The sequence below is a fragment of the Pygoscelis adeliae genome, unplaced genomic scaffold, assembly GCF_000699105.1.
Source record: "Pygoscelis adeliae isolate BGI_AS28 unplaced genomic scaffold, ASM69910v1 Scaffold101, whole genome shotgun sequence".
NCBI classification, from domain to species: Eukaryota; Metazoa; Chordata; class Aves; order Sphenisciformes; family Spheniscidae; genus Pygoscelis; species Pygoscelis adeliae.
In genome coordinates this window covers 2,408,256-2,425,806 of record NW_008824238.1, presented here as the reverse complement: position 1 = coordinate 2,425,806, position 17,551 = coordinate 2,408,256, and the positions used below count along the sequence as shown (strand labels likewise).

The 17,551-nt window shown below is 40.3% G+C and overlaps 1 protein-coding gene across 4 annotated transcripts in view; it reads right to left on the bottom strand.

Moving 5' to 3' along the window:
- Positions 1 to 4,011: 4,011 nt before the first annotated feature.
- TPD52 (tumor protein D52) overlaps positions 4,012 to 17,551 on the bottom strand; it is an 18,488-nt gene continuing 4,948 nt past the window's right edge. The window contains exons 2-8 of one of the 4 annotated variants that reach the window (XM_009335004.1): positions 16,361 to 16,476; positions 14,531 to 14,679; positions 13,540 to 13,641; positions 12,498 to 12,524; positions 8,011 to 8,052; positions 6,567 to 6,615; positions 5,258 to 5,454 (exon numbers count right to left, since the gene is read on the bottom strand). In XM_009335004.1, coding sequence (XP_009333279.1) covers positions 5,338 to 5,454; positions 6,567 to 6,615; positions 8,011 to 8,052; positions 12,498 to 12,524; positions 13,540 to 13,641; positions 14,531 to 14,679; positions 16,361 to 16,476 — 602 coding nt within the window. In that variant the 3' untranslated portion in view covers positions 5,258 to 5,337. Of the gene's footprint in view, positions 5,455 to 6,566; positions 6,616 to 8,010; positions 8,053 to 12,497; positions 12,525 to 13,539; positions 13,642 to 14,530; positions 14,680 to 16,360; positions 16,477 to 17,551 lie in introns of all 4 variants that reach the window. The other 3 variants (XM_009335002.1, XM_009335005.1, XM_009335003.1) reach the window with 3 other exon arrangements.

Below are 17,551 nucleotides of genomic sequence, written 5' to 3'. Positions count from 1 at the left end.
TGAGGTAACCCTTCTGTTCATCAGCTAGATAAATAAAAAAAGAACCCATACAACAAGGATTATGTTCCAGAAGTACCTGCCCTACATAGTGTTGACCCTATAGAGGAAGAGCGCCGCTCTCACCGTGTCATTCCAGTCCCCGTTCCTTTGTTAAGGTGTAGCTGTCGGAGGCTGAGAGTACATCTCAACCCATTTCCTAAACTCCCCAGTGTAATCGGGACAGTTTAATTTTATGTAAGCCACTAGAAGTCAGCCTGGGCCTGGCCTTCTCTAGAAGCGCCAAGCTCATCCGTGCAGATTCCTCCTGGTACAGTAGAAGGTATCGGCACTACTTTGAAACCAAATTTAAAGAACCGTTTCAATTAGAAATAAAAATTTCTTACTTGTTTATACAATCCTCCATATTCCCGGGACAATACATTCCTCACATACAGGTTTTTATTAAGCTTCTCACATGTAATTAAGCGTATATATTACATTGGACATGCTAACAAGGTTGTCAGGAGCCAACTTTTTTTTTCCTCCAAACATCTGTGGTGGTTGAAGTTTCATGGATTTCACACAAATGTTTCAAAACTTGTTTCGAGTTCTAAGCACAGTGATAAAACACTTGCCAAAAGTTCTAACCGTACGACACCATGTGCCAGCAACATACAAAATACGAGAAATTCGAAAAGTACATCAGATAAAGCAAGACGTAGGAGAACAGATCTTGTAAGAGCTATGCTGCGGTATGACACTGTGCACCTCTCGAAATAGACTTCTGGGATCTTAAACAGGAATAGGGCTGCGAGTGGTACAAGCCTTTAACACATAAGAAAAATAAGACAGTGTAGCAGATGTCTTTGATGGTCAGCCTACAAGGGAAACAAGGTTAGCATTTGACAGCAATTCTCTTGATGCCTAAAAAAGAACCACTTTCGTGCTCAGGCTTATTCTTACAGTCCATGCTTTGTTAGTGTAAATGTGACGCCACCATGTGTGAATTAAGATGAATCTATTCACGACTGATCAAAAGTTCAGAAGAGTGTATCTTACCACATTAACATAACCTACAAAACACAAGACTGAAAATGTCACTGTAACTGAACCAAACCAGCACTACTAAGCATTTTGCTTCCATTTGCGATGGTCAGAAGTTTCCTAGGTGGATAATCCACAAAAATCAGTAAGTTTTCAGTGTCATGTATTACCCTGTCTGCCTCTGTTGTATGAGGAACACACTCGTAAGACAGTACGTTCCTACCCATGTGTAATCCTGCTATGAATAACTTGTTTAAAGCCTGTTGAAGCAGAAGTCCTTTCTTTAGCTGGGAGTGATCCTCCTAGTCTGTCCCGTGCAGGCAACACTTAACCGAAATAATCACAAGGGAGTGAAGTAACAAGCTTCAGTTTGGCAGCAGCGGTAGATTCATAATGATTAAGTTAAGCAGTAGTTACAGATTCAAAGGAAGTTATGTATCCACAGTATATGTACAGTATAATTAATTTCTCAAAAGAGTTTTTTTTCATTGCTATATTTTAAAGGTTGCCTTCAAATTACAGGTAAGTCCTTTAAATGCTTGAAAGGCATAAAAATTCCCCAACCCACACAAAACCCCAAACAATGTATTTTAGTTTCAAAAATATTTTGAACCCATGAACAAGCTTGGTATCAGTTAATCTGGTAAAACAACTACGTACTAAATAAAAGCACATCTGGTGGAAAGAGCGCAAAGAACGTTACAAGTGTGCTTAGTTTTTGCTTGCAGCATCTGGCAGTGGGTAGCAGGACAGAGGCAGGAATCTCAGTGGGTCTCCTCCTGTGTCTGTTCTGCAATAGTTTCTGTGGCACTGGCATTGGCAGCAGAGTTGAGAACTTCTCCGAAGTCTCCCCCGGCAGGTTTGCTTCCTCCAACTTTAGACTAGAACACAGACAGAACCTCAACATAAAATTGCAGTTATTTTGCATGCCAAACATGGCTAACTGGATAAAACGCAGTACCTCTGCATGAAAAAGTTTAGTAACTCCTTTCAGCAGAGCAGCTTTTCCAGGACTGAGCTACCTCTACAATACTCCAAAGACAAGTCGTTAAGTGTCATGCAGAAAACAATCACCAGCAGCAGATTAACATAGCAGTCTCCCTTTGACTTTGAGATACACAAAGCATGCAGCAGCCCCGATTCCAGGGAGTCTGAAGGTTGACACACCCTCAGGTAAAAATGGATACAGGTCTGCAGCCTTTCAAGCCACTTAAGCTTTGACAGATTCAGAGTTAAAACTTGCTTCTGTATTGCTCAAGAAAGAACCTTGGAACAGTTTTCAGTCTCAGCAGCAGTTCTGGAGATCTTCAGTGGAGCATAGCAACTATCTTACTTTCTCCAGGTAATGTGTCTGCCTTTTCATTTCCCTCTACAGTACATACCCTGTAGGATGGCAGGAGTGTTAACGCCAGTTAGTGTGCAAGGAAATGCCTAGTTCCCCATGCTATCGCTTTTGCATGCTTCTCATCCAACCCAGTGTGCCCACGAGAACAGTCAAATCTGGTTCCAGTTACATGTATTAGTTATTTCTAAAGTGATTTTTTACCTGGAGAAGCTATTAATGGTTGTTTCTAGCACTTGAGGCTTTTGTGAGTAAATTTAAATTAAGGGGCAAAGACCTTGCATATTTTATGCCAGAAATAAGAGAAACATCCCAAGCTATACTCCTGTGTAAGAAACTAGTCCTTAGGAAGGCATGGAAATAAAAGCCTAGAGCATTTTGGATACCTAATACCAGGTATGTTATACTAGCTGTTCGTGCAGGTTAGCTAGCTGTTAGTCCCTCCAGTTAAAGGCATCCTCCTGTAAGAGGTGCAGGAAGCCCATTTTTTATTCTCAAATCATTAGGCAAAGAAACCATTTCCACAGTACTTAAAAAGATGTCATCTTCAACAGTTTATCAATAACTAAAAAACAGGCTACCCAGAGTCCACTTAGTCTTTTCTCCGCATCCACAGCTCCACAATCACCAAGGCGTTTTAGTAATGCTTACCTTCAAGTTTTCAACTTTTTCCTCAAAGGATTTGAAAGTAGGAGAATTTCTAGGAAAAGAAAACAAGGAACCACAGAATTAAAAACCTATCTGGTTAGTCTATAAACATCAGAAAACAAGCAGACAGTTGCTTTTTCCAATGTCAACATGAGTTTTGTTTGTTTGGGGCTCTTTCCTTGTTTTAAGGGTAGCCTGAAAATAGTTTAGATCTGGATCTCCCCAAGTACTACAAAACTAAAATTGAAACACACTCAAGTTGCAGCTCATTTGTATCTTTGGCAACTAAGCATTGCCAGGCTCAGCGACAGGGTCTTTCATCGCAATATGGAAGGGAGAACTAGCAAGTATTTTAGGTTTAGGTTATTATTCCCAGTGATTTCAAACAGGTTTCTGGCTTAAAGGATTTGTTCAGAAAAGCTTAGTCATCACTTCTGGTTAGCCTAGTACGTTATTGCTGAAGAAAACTGCGCTGCAGCCGCTGGGCCTTAGGAAAAAAAGTCTCTTCCTTCGTAACCCAGAAAGCCCAAGTCTGGATGAGGTAACCCTTCTGTTCATCAGCTAGATAAATAAAAAAAGAACCCATACAACAAGGATTATGTTCCAGAAGTACCTGCCCTACATAGTGTTGACCCTATAGAGGAAGGGCGCTGCTCTCACCGTGTCATTCCAGTCCCCATTCCTTTGTTAAGGTGTACCAGTCGGAGGCTGAGAGTACATCTCAACCCATTTCCTAAACTCCCCAATGTAATCGGGACAGTTTAATTTTATGTAAGCCACTAGAAGTCAGCCTGGGCCTGGCCTTCTCTAGAAGCGCCAAGCTCATCCCTGCAGATTCCTCCTGGTACAGTAGAAGGTATCGGCACTACTTTGAAACCAAATTTAAAGAACCGTTTCAATTAGAAATAAAAATTTCTTACTTGTTTATACAATCCTCCATATTCCCGGGACAATACATTCCTCACATACAGGTTTTTATTAAGCTTCTCACATGTAATTAAGCGTATATATTACATTGGACATGCTAACAAGGTTGTCAGGAGCCAACTTTTTTTTTCCTCCAAACATCTGTGGTGGTTGAAGTTTCATGGATTTCACACAAATGTTTCAAAACTTGTTTCGAGTTCTAAGCACAGTGATAAAACACTTGCCAAAAGTTCTAACCGTACGACACCATGTGCCAGCAACATACAAAATACGAGAAATTCGAAAAGTACATCAGATAAAGCAAGACGTAGGAGAACAGATCTTGTAAGAGCTATGCTGCGGTATGACACTGTGCACCTCTCGAAATAGACTTCTGGGATCTTAAACAGGAATAGGGCTGCGAGTGGTACAAGCCTTTAACACATAAGAAAAATAAGACAGTGTAGCAGATGTCTTTGATGGTCAGCCTACAAGGGAAACAAGGTTAGCATTTGACAGCAATTCTCTTGATGCCTAAAAAAGAACCACTTTCGTGCTCAGGCTTATTCTTACAGTCCATGCTTTGTTAGTGTAAATGTGACGCCACCATGTGTGAATTAAGATGAATCTATTCACGACTGATCAAAAGTTCAGAAGAGTGTATCTTACCACATTAACATAACCTACAAAACACAAGACTGAAAATGTCACTGTAACTGAACCAAACCAGCACTACTAAGCATTTTGCTTCCATTTGCGATGGTCAGAAGTTTCCTAGGTGGATAATCCACAAAAATCAGTAAGTTTTCAGTGTCATGTATTACCCTGTCTGCCTCTGTTGTATGAGGAACACACTCGTAAGACAGTACGTTCCTACCCATGTGTAATCCTGCTATGAATAACTTGTTTAAAGCCTGTTGAAGCAGAAGTCCTTTCTTTAGCTGGGAGTGATCCTCCTAGTCTGTCCCGTGCAGGCAACACTTAACCGAAATAATCACAAGGGAGTGAAGTAACAAGCTTCAGTTTGGCAGCAGCGGTAGATTCATAATGATTAAGTTAAGCAGTAGTTACAGATTCAAAGGAAGTTATGTATCCACAGTATATGTACAGTATAATTAATTTCTCAAAAGAGTTTTTTTTCATTGCTATATTTTAAAGGTTGCCTTCAAATTACAGATAAGTCCTTTAAATGCTTGAAAGGCATAAAAATTCCCCAACCCACACAAAACCCCAAACAATGTATTTTAGTTTCAAAAATATTTTGAACCCATGAACAAGCTTGGTATCAGTTAATCTGGTAAAACAACTACATACTAAATAAAAGCACATCTGGTGGAAAGAGCGCAAAGAACGTTACAAGTGTGCTTAGTTTTTGCTTGCAGCATCTGGCAGTGGGTAGCAGGACAGAGGCAGGAATCTCAGTGGGTCTCCTCCTGTGTCTGTTCTGCAATAGTTTCTGTGGCACTGGCATTGGCAGCAGAGTTGAGAACTTCTCCGAAGTCTCCCCCGGCAGGTTTGCTTCCTCCAACTTTAGACTAGAACACAGACAGAACCTCAACATAAAATTGCAGTTATTTTGCATGCCAAACATGGTTAACTGGATAAAACGCAGTACCTCTGCATGAAAAAGTTTAGTAACTCCTTTCAGCAGAGCAGCTTTTCCAGGACTGAGCTACCTCTACAATACTCCAAAGACAAGTCGTTAAGTGTCATGCAGAAAACAATCACCAGCAGCAGATTAACATAGCAGTCTCCCTTTGACTTTGAGATACACAAAGCATGCAGCAGCCCCGATTCCAGGGAGTCTGAAGGTTGACACACCCTCAGGTAAAAATGGATACAGGTCTGCAGCCTTTCAAGCCACTTAAGCTTTGACAGATTCAGAGTTAAAACTTGCTTCTGTATTGCTCAAGAAAGAACCTTGGAACAGTTTTCAGTCTCAGCAGCAGTTCTGGAGATCTTCAGTGGAGCATAGCAACTATCTTACTTTCTCCAGGTAATGTGTCTGCCTTTTCATTTCCCTCTACAGTACATACCCTGTAGGATGGCAGGAGTGTTAACGCCAGTTAGTGTGCAAGGAAATGCCTAGTTCCCCATGCTATCGCTTTTGCATGCTTCTCATCCAACCCAGTGTGCCCACGAGAACAGTCAAATCTGGTTCCAGTTACATGTATTAGTTATTTCTAAAGTGATTTTTTACCTGGAGAAGCTATTAATGGTTGTTTCTAGCACTTGAGGCTTTTGTGAGTAAATTTAAATTAAGGGGCAAAGACCTTGCATATTTTATGCCAGAAATAAGAGAAACATCCCAAGCTATACTCCTGTGTAAGAAACTAGTCCTTAGGAAGGCATGGAAATAAAAGCCTAGAGCATTTTGGATACCTAATACCAGGTATGTTATACTAGCTGTTCGTGCAGGTTAGCTAGCTGTTAGTCCCTCCAGTTAAAGGCATCCTCCTGTAAGAGGTGCAGGAAGCCCATTTTTTATTCTCAAATCATTAGGCAAAGAAACCATTTCCACAGTACTTAAAAAGATGTCATCTTCAACAGTTTATCAATAACTAAAAAACAGGCTACCCAGAGTCCACTTAGTCTTTTCTCCGCATCCACAGCTCCACAATCACCAAGGCGTTTTAGTAATGCTTACCTTCAAGTTTTCAACTTTTTCCTCAAAGGATTTGAAAGTAGGAGAATTTCTAGGAAAAGAAAACAAGGAACCACAGAATTAAAAACCTATCTGGTTAGTCTATAAACATCAGAAAACAAGCAGACAGTTGCTTTTTCCAATGTCAACATGAGTTTTGTTTGTTTGGGGCTCTTTCCTTGTTTTAAGGGTAGCCTGAAAATAGTTTAGATCTGGATCTCCCCAAGTACTACAAAACTAAAATTGAAACACACTCAAGTTGCAGCTCATTTGTATCTTTGGCAACTAAGCATTGCCAGGCTCAGCGACAGGGTCTTTCATCGCAATATGGAAGGGAGAACTAGCAAGTATTTTAGGTTTAGGTTATTATTCCCAGTGATTTCAAACAGGTTTCTGGCTTAAAGGATTTGTTCAGAAAAGCTTAGTCATCACTTCTGGTTAGCCTAGTACGTTATTGCTGAAGAAAACTTGTCATCAGAGTTTTTTCACTTGCTATAGGAAAACTGATTTAATTTAATAGGCTACGTGTTCAATTAACAAAACATGGTTCGCAGCGGCATTTTCTGCTTACATGTTAAATTTAAAGGAGACTCCCCCTTGCCTTTTAAGTGCTGGAGACAGCTGTGATTACAAATGATAAGTTCTGCATATGAAGAGCAGGACAGCTTGGGATTTTCAATGCTGAGGGCCAGTGTATTATTTATTAGGGTCAGAAGAGTGGCTTAATGCTCCGACTAGTTGTCAGTGCCACTTGCAAATTTGTGCAATAGCTTGTACACCTTTTCTGCCTTTATGCAGGATGGAAAAAGCTTGCCTTCAGTGGACCAGGACTAAGGATTCATAGCAGACTCAAAAAAAATTATTATATAAAGATGAAAGACAGGAGGGTTTTTTTCAGAAGAGGTGTTAAACTTCCCTCCCCCCTTTGCTTGGTAATTGTGTAGGTCACCCACACTTAGCAGCACTCTTTCATTTGGGAAAGCACACAGTGACATATATATACCGAACCAGACTCTCTCAGGAGATGGAGGGACACAGTGCCAAGCAAGGGGAAAAAAAGGCAAGCACTCCAAGTCAGCAAGAGACTTTTTGTGAAACCACAGTATTTTTTACACACTTTCATCGTTCTAAAACAGATGCCAAGCTATTGCCTTTTAAACTTGGAATCATTTAGTAGCATTACATTTCTAACAGGCAGGGAAAAGTTGTTATGGTTGTCCAAACAGCAGGAAAGTGCACTTGGTCACATTCTAGATGTGCGATAACCACCACCATTAAGCAGAATAAAACAAATTTTATCCTATATGTTAGTACAGGAAATCCATTACAAAATTGGGTGGGGTTTTTGGTTTTGTTTTCAATCTATGTTAGTTGACTTAAGTTCAATTTGACTTGATTCCACACATGAAAATAAATAAACCCAACAGCTGGATTATGCATACGTTACCTCATAATAGGCATGCTAATTGAATGTTGTATGGAGCGTATACTAAATGCCAGCATTAAGAAAAAAGAAAGTGAGAAGTTAGTTTAAATGACAGACTGAGAAGAAATGGGCTTAGAGAGCTGACTTCTGGATACGATCTTTGGTAAATAGCCAAACAGTCTTATATAGTAACTGCTTGGTTTTGCTTTTTTAAATTGCTTAGCCATGCACACACACACAACACAGAGCAAAAGCTGCAACAACTTTTTTCCTTTTAGAAAGATTCAAGTGCCATGCTTGTTCATACATATTCTGCTTAGCTGCAACAGGCTGTCTACTCGTTAAGTTTCTCAAGCAATGAGAGACATGCTGCATTTACAGTTTTGACCATATCAAGTAGAAAGCAAACACTAAAGTCCTATCAATCAACTAATCTTCCTACTGAAAAAATTATTCCTACATTCAGAAGGCTTCCATTTCAATTCAGTGTAAGATTTCCATACTCATCAATACAAATTATCCACTTGTCAATATAGGTTATCTAGCAAGAGCAGTCACATCAATCTATATTCAAGGTCAGGTTTATGCTGGGGGCAGGGAGAAAGTCCTAGACTAAACCCTGTTCCGAAATTCATGGAGGATTTCTGTAACCTGCCAGTGTTGCTATACAGTTACTGTTTAGTGACAACACACACCTACTCCTAGAAGGTGACCGGATATAGATTAAGAAGCTCCCAAATAACTTCAAGACCACCTGGAATCTAATTTAGTTCCATATTCTAGAAAAATCTCTGTTTACTCTTGATACAATTTAGTCTTACACGTTAAATGTTTCTCGTCAAATACCATAATAGTAAGTTAGAAAAACTGATGATCACAGTTTTTCATAACTATATTTGGAATGTCAAATTTTGACTGGGCTTTATGATGTCTTTCAAGAGAATACTTTCCAGGCAATTGCTGGGGGGGGAATCTCTCACATTTGATGCACCTCCAAAACTCCAATTAGTATTTCAGTACAATGGAAGATAGATTCACAGAAGGAAAAAGGTTCCGTATTCATTGCAGAATGAGTTTTAAGAGATTCTTCCAGGAGGCTCATCAGTAGAATACAGTGATAGAAAAAAACTACACATGTAAAAAGTTCCCTTAAGGTTGGGATGCCTTAAGGCAGATGCAGAACTGAAGGTTGGTTTGTAGGTACGGTGTACTGGGAATCAGATATGCAAAGGCCAGATGCTGTCCTGACACACATCAGTAATGTGTGGCCATGTTTCATCCCTTTCCCCAACCCCATTTCTGCTGTGTTTCATCTTCATGGATGGTTTGGCTTCCACAAGCTTTTCCAGAGCACACAGAAGCTGATTGTCTTCTGGAATGTAATTTATATTCCTCGCTCTGTGATGTGGATTACTACAAGTTCTGGTCTTGCTATCTGCCAAGTTTTAGTACAGAACTAGGCTGATACTAACTAGTTCTCTTTGTCCAGTCGTGCTCAGCCACTTCCCCTCACGCTGTAAGAAGTGCCTCTCTGCAAGAAGTTTAAGGCTAAAGAGGGTGAAAGTTACCTTCTTTCCCCCATATATATTTACAATCTGTAGACCTGCTCACACTGAAAAGCAACAACCTATGGTGCATTGCAGGTCTTTTAACATGTGTCTAGGGAAGTTTAGTTTAATCTCATAGAGGTCATTTAATGGAAGAAACTATTCGTATATTCGTGAAGGATTTACTTGCTGTTGTACAATACACTTACATATACTCAGTATCCGTTTTGTAAAACGTCACCATAAGATGGTATATAGTTTTATCACAGAATGATCTGGTTTGCAAGAGAACTGGATTAGATAAGTGCAGTTAATTTTTTTTTAACATCAAATCACCTGTTCTTCAAGTACTGCAAAGAAGCACGATTAAGCCTTGAAAAGCTTTACAAAGAAGAGAACTTGTATTTCTTTTCACAAATGACAGAATGCCACATCAAAGCACTCACTCAACTAGGCCATCAAGTTTGAAGAAGAGAAGCCCTTTTTACAATGCTCACAAGCAAACCCTATCTTTAAAAAAAATATAAAACCAAAAAAGGCACAATAAGTTGCTCTCCAGCTTTCCATGTATTTTGTACTGCATTAAAAGCTTTCTTATCCTTTACACGATTATTTTTATAGCTACTACATTGCCTCACATTTCCAAAATGCACAAGGAGGTATGCCAGAGTCCCTGCCTGGAAAACTTGGGCTTAAGAGTGCATAAGTGCTAGTTATTCGCTTTTGTTAATAGTTAGGTTTCCAGCTGATATATGATGATCCATGAATCCATGATCATATCAGATTTCCAAAGCAAGCAAAGAAAGTTATTCCGCAATCTCAGAACAGGGCAAAGACGAGGACTTCCGCTCCGTAATATGGATGCAGTGGAAGAGGAGCTAAGTGCAAAATCATGATTGCTCAGGAAGTTTGCCCAGAGCTACATCCTGGTACTACTGCTGTTTTGCACATAATACTGATGTTGCCTACGCAAGGATGGCTAGCTCATCAAAAGTTCAAGACGTTCTTATAAAGGAGAATAAAGGTATTAAGAGAAACCTAAGAAGGAACAGAGTTCATTTTCAGCATAACAAGAAGCAGAATAAACAAACACAAAAAGGAAGCAATGATGCACTGTCTTCACACTACCAGTCCTCTCTCTTCCTTTCTATTTCAGTACTTTCCAAGTTTACAGCTCCACCAGCTGCCTTACTCCTATTCATAACTCCCTCCAAAATCACTTTGCAGTGCAAGAATGAAGACCTGCATGTGATGTTTGCTGCATGGAACATGTGGAAATAGTCCAACACAGAAGAAATCATGCCATTACAGCTGAGAAGTCCCTAAGCAAAAACAGTACAAGAAAAGCGAAGCCACGATGAAGAAGCCCCATAAGAGTTTAAGAATAGAAGTGCACCTGCATATTCAGTATTTGTTCAAGTATCAGGCCCATCAATTCTCATTTCCAGGAAAGAACTTGGGCATCTAAAACTTTCTAAAGTTCAGACTTGTGCAGTCTTAAAAGTAGACACCACTTGAGTAGTCACATAACCCTGGGACCTGAATTCACTCACTGGTTGAATCCCAGATGAACTTAGTTCTCGTGAAAGCAAAAAACTCAAAAGGTTTTTAATCTTCTGTTTAAGTGCAACTAAGATATTGAACAGCACTAATTCTTCCCACTTTTTTTTTTTTTTAAACCCAGCTGCTCCTGAATTTGTAACTATACCTTGAATTTCCATTGCCATGACTCTCCTTGAGAAGCACACCAACAGTGTGGACTCCTTTGGCCCTGTTACATTCCCTCCCAGTGGCCCAGTTTCTGATAGAGAGTACTCAAGACCCACGTAGCCACTAACTTGAGTAATTAGCACACTCTTCTTCTAAGGTACTAAATTCCTGAAGCCAGAAGAGAGCTATGAGTCTGTGCTTGTCTTTGTCAAATGCAATAGTCTAATACTAGTAAAGGAACACCATAGCCTTAAGGAAGAACGGTGAACCCTGTTAAGTGAGTAGCAGAGCTCTGCATCCAAGAGGTATAGAGACATCTTCCAGGCTCCCTTTGTCTCACTGAGGCTAAAAGGGAGGTATTTCAGACAGGCTTGCTATTCTTATACTTGAGCAAACTGAGCTCACTTCAGAATCTGAGTTCTGATAGCATCCTGTGCTCCTGCCCATCTCCTCCCCAGGCACTGCCCCTGAGGCTATAGCTCCTAGTTAGTATTCTAGGAGCCAGATCCCTACAACTTTCCACAGATCCTACTGCTGTCTTTAGCTACTTATTGGGAGAGTACAGAAAAGATGAAGCCAAACTCAGAGGTGTGCACAGATGGGATGAGAGGCAACAGACAGAAGTTGCTACACAGGAATTTTAACAACTGAAAACTAAACATTGAGTATTTGCTTAGACTAGGCAGATAAAAAGCAATGCAGACACCATAACTACAATACTCAGTGTCTGGAGCTGCTAAAGTAATCAACTCAAAGACAAGGACTGTTTCACCGGACAAACAATGAACAGAGAATGCATAAACTATTTTACATTTAGACTCTAGTGATTTGATTAGAGTCACAATGCTAAACAGCCATTGTAATAGACACAAAAAAGGGGAAATTTCTACTCTGTCAAGGCACAAACACTGTACAGACAAAGAGAAGGAGAAATTCTGCATGCCATTGACCTCAAAACCATATTCTGTCTCTTTACAAAAAAACCTTGCAGAATCATTTTAACAGATTCCTTTCTTACAAGGAAGAGAGACTAATTGATTATTATGTATTCTGAAGAGTTAATGTTCTGGGATGGTTACCAGGTGAACATGAAGAAACATCTTCCCTGACATTAAAAGAGCTTCAGTTTTACATTAACTAACACTGGAGAAAAAAAAAAAACCTTTAACAGACAAAACTTATTTAAAGATTTTAATGGAGACAGTCTGACTACATGCTTAGTTTCAGAAACAATTCTTGTGCCCACCTTACCTAAAGGAATGTGAAAATGCCTGTAGTCTGCACAATGCCAGAGCAAGCATTAAAGAGAGAAAGGAAGTTCTGATAAATCTGAAGAAAAATATGTAACTGCTGCACCTCAAAGTGTTTTCTCACTAGACTTCAAAAAGCAAGAAAGAGGTTAATGGCAGCACTTTAAAACAGAGGGCTGATTTTATTACACTGCTTTCCAAGGCAGCAATATTCTGTTAGAATGTATGAATTTTTGTTTGTCCAATAATTGAAAAATAAGTTTGATCCATTATTCACAACAAATTATAAGCAGAGATGAATAGTTGCATATATTCCACTAGTAAAAATTATATAATCAAAGAATTGTAAGCTAAGCATATGATTGGATTGCATCCAGGAAGAGTTTTGCATGCAGCTCACAAGAGCACTAAAAATGACCACCAAACTTACCTAATTTGCATGAAGGTCTGTGTCATCTGACACAAAGTCAAAGTATGTTGTGTGCCAATATTTAAGAATTAAAAAGTGCCAATAGTCTATTAAAAAGGTAATAAAATCAAGCCACTGCTATGAGGTAGAACAGCTTACAAAGAAATAAAACACACCTGAAAGGAATCCACACACAAGACAAAAAAAAAAAAACATGCAAAAAAAACAACTACCAAACCAAACACAGTTAAAGACATTAGTTATTTAAATGTAGTATTCCACAAGCTGAGAAAGTCAGAGAACAGAAATGACAATGCTATGTGTATCACACAGAGGCAGGCAGAGACACTGCCACCTGCAATCCTACCAGAAAAATAAGAGCAGCAGTGGAGGTAATAGCATACATTACTTCTCTTGCGTATATAAAATACACACCACAGAACTCTTCTGCATTAGTGAGGACATACAAGCAGATAATTGCAGCAAGTCGCTCAGCTCTCCTAAAACAGATGCTGAGGGTTCTTGATAGATCAACTTTTAGAAGTGCTAGGTACGTTAACAGCATAAATTTCTTTCAGTGATCACCTGCTTAAATCAAAAATGCAACTACTTGGGAAAAGCTGAAGAAACCTACCTGACATCTTCAAACTTCTTGGTTATGACTGAACCAACAGATGAAAAAGCAGCAGAAGCCTTCTGTCCAGCCTGAGACAGGGTTTCTGATGTTTTCTTGTACCTGTGTTCAAACAAAATTAAGTCTGTAGTTATTTTAATAGAACACATAAAGAACCTTTTAGTGTATGTAAATTTGTATCAAACCCAGAGATATACTTCAACTTTGGGGTCAAATGAACAAGCTACCTAAAGAGATTATTTTGACCCATTGCAGTCCCTTCTGGCTACAGCATTTCTGCCACCTCAGACTTCCTATCAGGTTCACCAACATGCACCTACTACCCCACCCACAGAACAGATGCTATCTGCTATTGTAGGACTTTAAAAAAAATTTAAAAAGAAACCCAACCAAACAAAACCAAAAAACCCCAAGGAAACACCACCATGCATACACACTGAAAAAGAACAGAGGTCTATTTTTTGTGCCAAGCATCTCAAATCTTGTACTGAATGGTTTTGTCAGTAAACTTCACCATAGAAAGTTTGAGGTACATCCTCTTACATTCTGTGTAGTCATTAATTGCAGAAGGCAGTTCACTCTAGACCTTAAGCTAACAGCTGTGTTTGGCAAGAACATTAACTGTGACTTCGCACTCTTCCTGCATGAGTTCAGTTTACAACAATTTTTCAGGCTGGAAAAGAATGGTATTCTGTTGGACTTAGGACACCGTGGTATCTCAGTAATGGTATCTCAGATCTGTCAGACAAAAAGTGTATTAGAATCACCCATATTATGGTCAATCATTCTTATTTTGCATGAGATGATACGGCTAATAGTGGCATTCTTTAATGAAATCTATGACGATTTATCCAGGTAAGTTTTAGTGCAACTTAACTTTGCGTTATCTACACTCATCTCATTTCACAAGAACAGAGGGTTTAGACATGACACAAGAACTACACAGTTTTCACCTCAACAGCTGAGACAATCATCGTGAACCGGTACATACGCTGTGGTTGATGTAACATCTTGCCAGCCTTTGGTAATGTTCTGCCTTAGTTCCTGTAATGAGTTAATTCCCAGCTTTCTCTTGATTTCTGCTAGATGCTTCTCTTTGGCAGCTAGCACTTGTGAGAGCGTCTGGATTTCCTCCTCCACCTGTGGCAGCAGAGTTGATGAGAGGTAAGTTAACAAGTGATATAACCAGCCATTTAACTATGTATTTATTAAAACATCTACTAGGCATCAGTAACGGGAGGGCTAACAGGTTTTTAACATTGCCTCATAGTTGTTTCTAAACACTAAAAGGGCAATCCAACATAGCCTACAACAAGAGCTAGTGAGAAAGTAATCTACCTGCAGCTAGCTCTGTTACTGGAATATGCACAAGGAAGTTGGTAACTAAAAGACTGTATAGTTAGGAATCATTACCTTTAGACAACATTAGCCTATGTGAAGCTTGAAGATTAGTCAAACCTGGGACAATCGCCAAGCCTGAATTCTCCTTCCATGTCAGAAGAGATACCAATGTATGACCAGTATCAGGAAGTTCAGAGCACGTCTGATCCATACACAAGCTTTGTCTCCTTGCTTGAACAGAAAGGTTCTTTCGTGGCTTAAGCCAGCAACTGCAGGCTGGATCCAGCCACAGGAGTGCCTTCCCCAGATAGGGGGTGGAAATGGTGGCAGACTGAGCAGTTAAAAAAAAAAAAATCAAACCAAAAAAGCACAACAAAAACACAGCACCTGTTCAGCAACTAGAAAACTGTATTGTTTGTATACTTCCTTCTTTACACAAATGGTCACTTAAGCCTCCCACAGAAGCATTACCAGATCACGATCAGAGATGTGAAACAGTTTTACGATGCCATTCTGTGGGCTACACAGATGTGACAGAGGCACTAAGGCCATATGTACAAAGGCAAAGGTATATATCCAACCCTACCTCCTCATCCAGACTGGACCACCCTACTTTAGAGTATCAAGGCTGCCCATTCATTTAAGCTCCTTTGAGGAAATACCAAGATCTTCAATGCACCTTTGTTTTGGATACCTGTCTGAAGTCCAGCGTGAGGTACCCTAGCAGGACCAGATATCCCTCACCATCTTCAGCCGATTGGTTTGGCATGAAATAATACTCAGGACTAACAAAAACCAAGACTGCAATAAATGTGCTTATTTCACAGCTAACCTACATTTGCCAACCTTACACTTAAGTTAGTGTCTTTTATTAGGGTCCTAAAGTCACGTAGAGCTACGAAAGAAAAAAGACCAGCAACTCAATAAAGCTTGACTTTGACAACTTTTGAAATGCATGTATCAGGCTTGAATATTTGACTGTCCTTCAAAGAGTGCTACTTTAACTCAGTCTTAAAAAAATTTCTGCTACATGAACTATGGACAAGAATAGTTACATGGTTAGACATTAGCAAAACAGTGTCTACATGGATATTACTATGAAGCATCCTTCATGAAAACAACAGCTTTAGTTACTCCACACCAGTTGAGACAATACTTGGTTTTGGCTTCCAACCACGTTCTCTTTGACAGCTTATTTAGCCCCTTCTCGCTTGAGGAAAAAAAAGGGTTAGGCATTTATGCATCTTGGTTTAAGATCTGTACACTCAGCACTTCTAGCTTAATTCCCAATAGCTAGAACTGGCTGTTCTTTTCTCCTTGACACCTTTCCTTTCCCTCCCTGCAACACACAGGAGTGCCGTACCCGGCTTTAGACACTCACAGAATAAATATGCGAAGCATGAACTGTATATTCAAAGACAGAATTATCCCAGATTTTCACTCTCAAAACCAGTTTAAGAGCTATTTGCAAGAGATTTACCTTCGCAAGCTCTTTTCTTAGCTCATCCTGTTCTTCTTCCGAGAGTGTTTCTGCCATACCAACTGTAGCAGCAGCATCCTCTCCAACCTCAGGTATAGAGTCACTTCTCAGCAGCCCTTGAGGTGAATAAACCATTAAAAGTCACATCATCACATGTCTGCCAGATAGCAGCTAACGTTAATATACAGCCCTTTTGTGCCAGTGCACAAAGAAAACTGATGAGAGAACACCAAAGTCACGCTCCCCGAGTCCTGTGGCGTACAGGAAACCAGAGACGTTTTACTGGCTGTTTCGTTCTATCAAGTTGTATTACAGCTCAGTAATTGCAACTGCTGCTATAATAGGAGACTGGAAACATGTTGAGAACAACACATCCCACTACTCTGATAGAAGCCAAGGCGCAGAACGCTACATCCCAACCAGTGGTTCCTATACAACCTCTGCCCAGGAGTCCCTGCGCTCCCTGCTCTCTCTCACTCAAGAGGCACAGAAACTCTAGAAGCGCTGGAGGAGTTCAAGACCAATGCAGAGGCTCCCTCCCTCACTGCTCTCTGGATCAGATTAAAAAAATGCCTATTCTCAGCACACTAGGAGTGGTCACGGCAACAAGCAAGCTCAGCAACAGCGGAGAAAAGGGTTACATTGGAAGTACGAACTCTTCCCCCATACCCTGCACAACCTCTCTGTCCCTAGTAACTGGGATCGCTGTGGCTAGAAAGTCACAGATATTGTGGAACTAGAAGTAAGCTGCTGTTTTGCGCCTGGACATTAAGACAGATTAGAAGCCCGGAGAAGGAGCTTAGGAACAAAAAGCCATCACTCCAAACAAAGCAGTGGAGTGCTTAGAAGGGACTGATGAGGATGTGCATCCACTCACACTGCTGCCTCTTCCCCTTCCAAATCCAGAAACCAAAACTCCGCCAAATTCCTCTGTATGAATCCCAAACATCCCTATAGACTTCCTCAACTCGAGGGTAGGAAGTCTCTGCAGAGGGACCTAGACAGGCTGGATCGATGGGCCCAGGCCAACTGTATGAGATTCAACAAGGCCAAGTGCTGGGTCCTGCACTTCGGCCACAACAACCCCATGCAGCGCTACAGGCTTGGGGAAGTGGCTGGGGAAAGCTGCCTGGCGGAAAAGGACCTGGGGGTGCTGGTCGACAGCCGGCTGAACATGAGCCGGCAGTGTGC